Source organism: Gossypium arboreum, chromosome 2 (assembly GCF_025698485.1).
Source record: "Gossypium arboreum isolate Shixiya-1 chromosome 2, ASM2569848v2, whole genome shotgun sequence".
Lineage (NCBI taxonomy): Eukaryota > Viridiplantae > Streptophyta > Magnoliopsida > Malvales > Malvaceae > Gossypium > Gossypium arboreum.
Genome location: NC_069071.1, coordinates 112243098 through 112251842, shown reverse-complemented (window position 1 = coordinate 112251842; position 8745 = coordinate 112243098). Strand labels below are relative to the sequence as shown.

The 8745-nt window shown below is 31.5% G+C and overlaps 2 protein-coding genes across 2 annotated transcripts; one reads left to right on the top strand and one right to left on the bottom strand.

Moving 5' to 3' along the window:
* Positions 1-489: 489 nt before the first annotated feature.
* On the top strand, positions 490-4560 carry LOC108467179 (uncharacterized). The gene is made up of 12 exons (XM_017767732.2): positions 490-979; positions 1253-1317; positions 1445-1517; positions 1670-1688; positions 2050-2169; positions 2396-2465; positions 3029-3072; positions 3146-3187; positions 3427-3486; positions 3638-3705; positions 4105-4162; positions 4255-4560. Exons 1-12 carry the CDS (start codon positions 660-662, stop codon positions 4342-4344), a joined length of 1029 nt encoding a protein of 342 aa, XP_017623221.1. The 5' UTR covers positions 490-659; the 3' UTR covers positions 4345-4560.
* A 2156-nt stretch (positions 4561-6716) lies between these two features.
* Positions 6717-8441, bottom strand: LOC108467180 (uncharacterized). The gene has a single exon (XM_017767734.2). The coding sequence runs from the start codon at positions 8233-8235 to the stop codon at positions 7396-7398; it is 840 nt and encodes a 279-aa protein (XP_017623223.1). The 5' UTR covers positions 8236-8441; the 3' UTR covers positions 6717-7395.
* Between the last annotated feature and the right edge of the window lie 304 nt (positions 8442-8745).

Sequence of the window (8745 nt, the reverse complement as noted above, 5' to 3'; positions counted from 1 at the left end):
TAACCGACTCCCGAACCCATTTTTTTGAATTTCGCGGACCAAAATCGTTGTTTAAATAAATCAAAATATTTATTAAAAACAACCACTTTTACGAGGTGACCCGATCACACCTCATCAAAAGGATTGGTGGCGACTCTCTCGTCTTTCATTTTCAAAATAAAAAGTCAATTTCGCTTTTCAAAAAAATGATTTCGACATACGTGTATTATATCTTGATATGACATTATTTGTTTTATGTATCATGTTTATAAATAATTTAAAACTTGTTTAAAAACTTAAAATTTAAATAAAAATAAAAATTAACATAAGTTACACGCAAATTACTATTGAGTTACCATGTTTAAAATTTTAATTTTTAATTAGTATTTCAATTAAAAAATCTAATCAATTTTTAATGGCCAAATTAAATTTTTTTTAAGACCTAAATTAAAAAAAAACTTTAAAGAATAAATTTATTATTATCTCTTAAATTTTGTACAATGAATGTCGCGTCCTTGTTGCCTTACCCGTCACAGTCTATGTCCTGTCACAACTGAAAACAAGGACAACAATGGATCCCCCGTTTTCCTGGTTTCACAACTACCACTCCCCAAAGAAAACACAAACTTTCATTCTCTCACACAAATATCTCATCAAGCAAAAACCTTAGGGAATAAAACATGGCGGTGGCGGGAATCCTTAACATCCCCAAACTCCCACTTTTCTCGTCGCTTCCTTTGCGTAAACGATTAAGGTCACTTTCCATTTCCATTAAAGCCTCAAATTCCCAAACCAGTACCAAAGAAGAAGAAAACCCAAGCTTTTCTTCTTCTTCTTCTTCTTCTTCTACTACTCGTACAGCTACAACTTTTGCTCCTCCTCCCAACTTCAAGCCGCCAGAGCCAAAGCCATTTGCAATTAGGCCCGACAAGACTTGGGATGTTGTTGGGGCATCTCTTGCTTTGTTCTTTCGGTTGGGAACTGGTGTTTTTGTTTCTGGGTATGTATGATCCCTTCTTTTGTTTAGTTTAGTTTCTAAGTGTGATTCTTAAGGGTTGAAAAGGGATGGGATGATGACTTTAGTTATGTGGAAACTGGGATTAGTTTAAAATACTTCTAAATAGCAGCTTTTAGATATTATGAATAAGTAAAATTAAGGATTATCAAGTTGAATTAATTGGAAATTTTGTTAATGATAATCAATTATTAGGGGCATAGGCTGTAAGTGTGCCACTTCATTTGATGAAATTTGTATCTTCTTGTACTGTGGCAGCTATTCAGCATCTTTAGTTTCTGAGAAGGAGATTCCACCAGGCCAATATTCTTTAGAACTAGGAGGTATGGGGTTCAATTCTTTCGTTTCATTTCCTTACTTCTCTGTGACATTTTGTCAAATACCTGGTGCAAGTTAAATAGTTCTCAAATCGAATGGCTAAATGTTGATAATCATAGCTATATTTAACAGGCTCGAAGGTGAAAGAGACATCGAAGATAGGCCGTCGTCCGGAGAAGCCTATCGAGATATACGAGTTCGAAGGGTAACTTACCCTTCATCATTTGTCAATCTGGATAGCTTTTTTACCCTTTATTCTTGAATTTAGTTTTTCACGTTTCATCTGATGAAGATTGACTCTTATGTGTTTCTTTTTTTCGTAAAATAACGGATAATGCGGACTGCCTGCAACTCCAGTTGTCCATTTTGTCGAAAGGTAGTATATAATCGACATCTATTAATTCTTCTTTTCACTTCTATCGCATTCAATAGTCGGGTTCCACTTCTTACACGACCTAGATGTGTCCATTTAACATGACCGGAGGATTACAGGCATTAACATCTAGTTATTGATGCATAGCATCATCCTTCTAATTAGTGATAGGATAGCTATACTCCCGAAATACGACCTTTTTCTCCTTTTTTTCCATAATGAAGCATTAGTTCAAACTAGGGTAACTAAGCATTATGTATGAGGTTCATAACAAAACTTCGGTTTTTTCCTCTGAACCTATTACCGAAATCATAATCCGTGATATTCTTTGTGTTTTAGACCGACAAATTTTATTAATACACAGGTTAGGGAAATTGTTGCAGTTTTGGATATTGATGTTCTGTTTTATCCTTGCCCCAAAAATGGTCCGAATTTTCGTCCCAAAGTTGCTCAGATGGGTGGAAAGCAGCAGTTCCCTTACATGGTTAGATATCTTTCCTCTGCTCCACTTCTTCTCACTTCATTAATCCTTGGTTAAATTACAAAACGAGCCCCTGAATTTCACCATTTTCTAAGCAAGTCCTTGTGCTTTTATTGTACTCAAATGAAATCTTGGCTAAATTACTTGTATTTAAACAGCCATTGAATTGGTACTGAAAAGAGTGATATAAAGTGGGAGTTCAGCTTTAATATTTGTTTTTGGGTTTCAGGTTGATCCAAATACAGGAGTTGCCATGTATGAATCAGATGACATAATAAAGTATCTGGTCGAAAAATATGGTACATGTAGTTAGATCTACGTACTACAGTTCTGCTTCTTCTATTTCTTGGTTAATGTAAGGATCATAGCTGTGGATATACCTAGACTCGATGCATATACGTAGTCTTCCGTTTTTGTATTAATGTAGTTGCTTTCTGTTTTTCAATTGGCATTTTAGAGTATTCTAGAAAATGAGTTTCCTTACTTCTTCTAAGGTTAACGGTTATCCGTGTAACATGTCTTGATTCTCATCTCTTCCAGGCTAATTTGTATATAAGATATCTCGAAATTCTTGTTTTACATTTTAGTTTCTTAGTAACATTGTTACATCTACATACTACGGTTATGTTCCTTCTATTTCTTGGTAAACCTATGTATGATATTTTCATAAATCTATGCGCAATACATACATGTATTCTTCAGATTTTATACTGATCGAGCTGTTTTCGTGTTTTTGATTACTACCTACTCTAGACTGATCTGTATAAAAGATTCTCGAAATTCTCGGCTTATGTTTTAGTTTCTTAGTAACTTAGTTCGCTATAGTCACTGACTGATCTCTGTGTGTTCTCTCGTGTTTTAGGTGATGGAAGTGTCCCTTTCATGCTATCACTCGGTCTATTGACGGTCAGTAACTGTTCTTATTATAATTTTTGCCAGTCTCAATGAAATCTTCATAATTCTTTGTTGTTGGTTGCAGACATTGACAGCAGGATTTGCAATGATAGGTCGGATGGGAAGGGTAAGACAGATCGTAAAATTACCACATAAGTTTGATGCTAAAATTACCAAAGATCGTAAATCTTCATAATTCTTTTTTATTACATTTTGAAGATATAGGTGAAGAAACTCTTTTTTTATTATTTTCCGATTTCTTATGCGTCATGAACTTGCTTATTTGTCAAAGAAATTGTGCTAAAATTACCACATAAGTTTGATGCTTTTCGGCAGACACTGTAAATCTGAACTTGTTTTACGCAGGGAAATTCCTACACGCCATCAAAATTGCCTCCCAAGCCACTCGAGATATGGTCATACGAGGTATTAAACTATTAAAAAGAATCTCGATTTTTTTGTTGATATTTATGTTTAGTGATTCAGTTCCTTCTCTAAAATGCATGGCAACTACCATTTCTTTTTAATAGTTTAAATATGTAAACAAGTTCCGGCTCTTTTTCTTTTTGCCGTTTAGGGTTCTCCATTCTGTAAGATTATACGAGAAGTGCTGGTAGAATTAGAGTTACCGCACATTCAGCGCAGGTAATTTCCCAAGATCTTTCTCAACTCAATTTGGTCAATCTTCTTACAACCATCGTATTTTCTTGTATGTTAATGATCCATGAACTGATCATGCTTGTTTACCTAAACTCTAATTTCAACAACAACGGCATCTTACCTGTCTGAGCTGCTTGCAAATGTTTACCTTGCGATTTTTCATACAAGTCTAGTAAGATCAGACAAGCCACTGTGAATAAGTTTTTCTTGTATCACAACTGTTTGATGGACAACTCATGATGATCATCATCATTTCCATCATTCCCGTGCAGATTTGATCGACACACATGCCCTTTATTCATTTATGCATATACATTAACATGGTTGCACCAAGACATGGTACTAGACAATTTGTTACTAATTCATCATTTTCTCTTCAATCAGTTGTGCTCGAGGCAGCCCGAAACGGCAGATCCTTTATGAGAAAGCCGGACATTTTCAGGTATCTTTATGATTTTCTCAACAAGTTTCAACATCTATAAAGCTCATTTTTCATGATTTGGCAATGTATATGTATATATACATGGTTGGCAGGTACCTTATTTAGAAGATCCAAATACTGGAGTTCAAATGTTTGAAAGTGCAGAAATAGTGGAGTATTTAAGAGCAACTTATGCTCAATAATCATCGGGTCTGTTGAATATGTTCTTTCAAGTTTGGTTCATTTGCTTAGCCTTAATTCAAGTAATGCCGGACGGGATCGGATTTGACTAGAGATCTTAGGTTCGAGTTATGTTACTCCCTTTGTATCAAATCAAAAGGAAAATGAAGTTAGTTAACTATATACCTATTTTATTATTAATACGAAAAGTGCTTTAATATGGCACTTAATTGTCAATATATTTATTCTTTAGATCTTAATAACATCGGGCATTGATCAGTGGTGGATCTTGACGTTAAAATTCGAGTATCAAACTAAATTTTTAAAAAAATTTGGAGAATTTAATGAGAATATTTTAAAATTTTGGTTTGTTTAATTAAAACTTTCAAAAATTTAAGACTGAATAAAAAAATTTAAAAATTTGAAAGGTTTAATGAGAAATTTTAAAAGTGTCAAAAATTTTGACAAAATTTGAAGGCGAGTCAAATCTAATGCATTGAAAAACTATTTTTATGTGGTAGAGAATTGAAAGAAGTGAAAATATTTTAAATTTTAACATGAAATGTCATTTTCTAAATTTAAAAAGAAAAATAAAGTGAAAAATGGGACTATGAATAAGACATTTAAGGTAGTCAAAAGGTTATAAACCATTTTCCTAATGCCATCCACTTTAGCAGTCAACAATATCCACATTGTTCAGATAAGAATTAAATGAAAATTAGAATATATATAGTAGTTATAATATTTTTTTTCTTAAGAAAAAGATTTTTTTTTATTTGGGTAAATTACACCCGGTTTTAGTTTTCGTCATTTAATTTCAAAAAGTTACAAAATGGTCATTGAACTATTCGAAAGTTTTCATTTAACTCATTGGACTGTTAAAATTATTGTTGTATGACTTTCTCTTTTCGCACCACCTAGACTAATTGAAAGCTCTCCTCTTTTTTTATAGTTCAATTTTTTTTTCATGAAACAACTTTGAACAACACTATCAACTGAACTTAAATGATTAAAACATAAACTTTTACGAACTTTTTTTTTTCTTTTTCACAATATTTTTTAACCCTTTTTTTTTCACTAAATTCAAACATTTTAATATTGCATAACTATCTTTAAAAATTACTCATTGATATTTTTAATAAAATCTATCTATTTATAAATTAGGTTGTAGTTATTACTATTATTACAATAATTAATAAAATATGAGTTCGAGTGCATTTCAACACATTTTTCTCCAAGTCTAATATTAAGGAAAGATTACGAGTAAAAATAGACATTTTATTAAAGGGTTAGTATTCATTGGCAGTATACTTTTTTTTATTCCAGAAGCAGCTTTAAAAAAATTGTCAAATATCTCCATTTTTTAACTTTCTAACTTTGCTTGCAGAGTTTGAAAACCCTCTTGATAGTATACCAAATATTTTTCCTTTATTAAAAAATAATCATTTATGTATGAAGTTAACTTTAAAAATTAATAAAATATAAAATTTTGAATTCAAAATAATATAATATCTTATAGAACTAATATTTGACTTATATTTTGTTTGTTTCTTTCACTTAATTCTTGATATCAAACTATTTATTATTACTATAATATTTTTAGAATAAATTAGAATTACAATATAATTAATAAAATTAGACTAATAATAAAAAATCTATAAATAACAAAGACACTATAAAACTTGAAGCTTATTTTTTATTTTTATTATTATTAAACACATTTTCACTTAAATACTTCATCACTCATCTTTCTTCAAAATATTTATACTTATATTAAAATCTTATTAACATCAATTCAGTTAAAATTAATAAAATAAATATTAATTTTATCTTTTCATATCTTTCATTAATTAATATTATAATAGAATTTGAACGAAAGATATAAATTTTGAGCTTTCAACTTAACAAGTTAGAAGTCAACCAAGACTTCACTTAATTTTAATGTAAAATTTTTATAAATATATCTTGGGTGAGCGGAGTAAAAAAATTTCAAGTTAATCGAGTTGAGAAGTCCTATTTTATTTGATTAACTTGATTTGAAATTTTTTGAATTGAATCGAGTGAAATTGTTTGAATTAAATTAAAAATTAAACATGTCAAATTAAAATTTTGTTACGATATAACTAAACTTATGTTAGAGCACATAAGTTTAAAACATTATTTATTTAAAAATTTTTTCAAAACAAAATAATAACAAAAATACTTTAGTATAATAAAATTAAATTATTAATTAACTTATTTAAATCCCAAAATTATAATTCTAGAAATTTTTAACTTTCTTTATATATTTTTAAAATTTTTTAAAATTTTTAAAATTTTAAATTTTTTGTTGAGAAAAACTAATTTGTTCACTTTTAAATTTAACAGAGACTAAAAGGGTATGTATACTAATCTGTTATTCGAATTATTCAGATTGTAAAAATAATTTTATTCAAACTCGAATTAATTAATTCGGTTAACTCAAAATTCGAAAAAAAATTCAAATTTTCGAATTGAATCCCTAAATATGTCTTTATATACAATTATTTTCACCCGCCATAAAAACTAGTACTCTACATGCCCTTAAGAATGTAAAACTCTTGATACTTCCTTTGCCTTTTCCTTCGAAAATAGATAGTTAAATATACTTTGCTATAAATGAAATTTTAATTTTATATTTATGACATAATTCAATCTCTTTTAAGTTAGAATTTATGATAAATGATAAAAAAATATTCACAGAGAATATAAAATTTTACATGGTTGTTTTGAAGTTTTTATTAAAATAACAAAAGCAAGATTACAGAAAAACGCTTATGAGCATCATCCTAGTGACGGTACTATAAAATGAAATCAAACCTTTTTTTTTTTTTTTGGGTTTTCTAGAGAGAGAGAAAAGCGTGGAAATTTTGAAAATTAAATGTGTTTGTTTTGGTTTTTTACCTTCAAAGGAAACCGCTAATTTATCATGCCACGCCACCACGAAGGAAGTTTAGCGCATTAGGCGGGACCAGCAAGTTACCAACTACGACCAAAAACCAAACCCACGACCTTAACTATGGCCCACCACTCAGGGAACCGGTTCTCCACACGGTTCAGATTAACGTCTCCGATCTCCTACCCGACGAGAACCGCTTCATTCCACCTAGACTGACCGGCTCTGCAACCGGTCCACTCTCAGCTATTTCAGGAGCTACATTCAATACGTCATCACCATCATCCGGCGGCAAACGAGACCTAATGTCACTGTCTCGCGGCGGCGACAGTGTTAATGGCAGAGCGTGTGACTCACGTGCTTTACCATTGCACCGGAAAATAGCACGGAAACTCGAGAAGAAACCGCTCCCTGTCCTCGTTGTTTTCTTTTTAACTGTTTCGATTCCAGCTGATTTTTGGCGGTTCTTTTTTAATCGGCGATTACGGTCTCGTTTCGATCTGACTCTTCCCATGCAAGAAACTTTAGGCGAAGAAGGTTCAATGACGGGCGGATCCGATTTAACCGAACCGGATCGTTTAGGAAACAATCTGGTGTTTCCAGGTTTCCGGTTCTTTGTTTCAACGAAGCAAGATTTCTGTGGTTTCGGTAATCCGAGGATCGAAGCCTTAGATTTTCTCAAAGAAAAGCGTTGAGAATTCGGAACTGAGTTGAGATTAGGATTAAGATTTGTAGAGTTCGAAACGGAGTTCCGTTTCTGCGAATCTTTCCGTTCTAGAAAAGCGTTGCTATCGAACCAGACGAGCTCAGCGTCTTTGGACAACAAAAACGATTCTGGCGGAAAATCCGGAGGGGTTTCTTCTTCGAGAAGTTTCTCCGCCGTGTGGAGGCAGTCGTTGTAGTCGCCTTCGGTGGTTGTTAAAGTCTCGCAGACAATTTTGTTGTCGCAAGAGCCGCAAGCACAGGCGGAAACGAGGGTTTCCAGATTGCCCTGTGGCATTATACGAACACTTTAAACCTTGAAAAAGAATTAGAGAAAATTTGAGAGAGAAGAGGGTAGTTTTGAGGAGATTTATATAAAAAAATATATATATTCTTTTTAATTGTGGAAAATTTAGAGTGAGAAACTGAGTTTTGGAGGGAGAGTCTTCAACGTTATCGACTACTCCAGTTATATTTTATGAGATGGAAAAATTATTTGTTAATTGCTAGCCTAGTTTTTAAATTCGATAAATAAAATTAGATGTAGACAAATGTCCTTTAATAAATTATTAAAAATAAATTTTTATTATGTGTTTCTTTGATAATATGAGTATTTATATATGAATTAAAATACGGGTAAATAATCTCAAATGTCATTAAATTAATTATTAGTAAGTTTACGTTTTGATCACTCAACTTCAAAAAGCTACAAAATAGTTATTAACTATTTGAAAATTTTCATTTAAGTCATTGGATTGTTAAAATCGTTGTTGTATAGTCTTCTTTTTCACACAGCCTACATCAATCG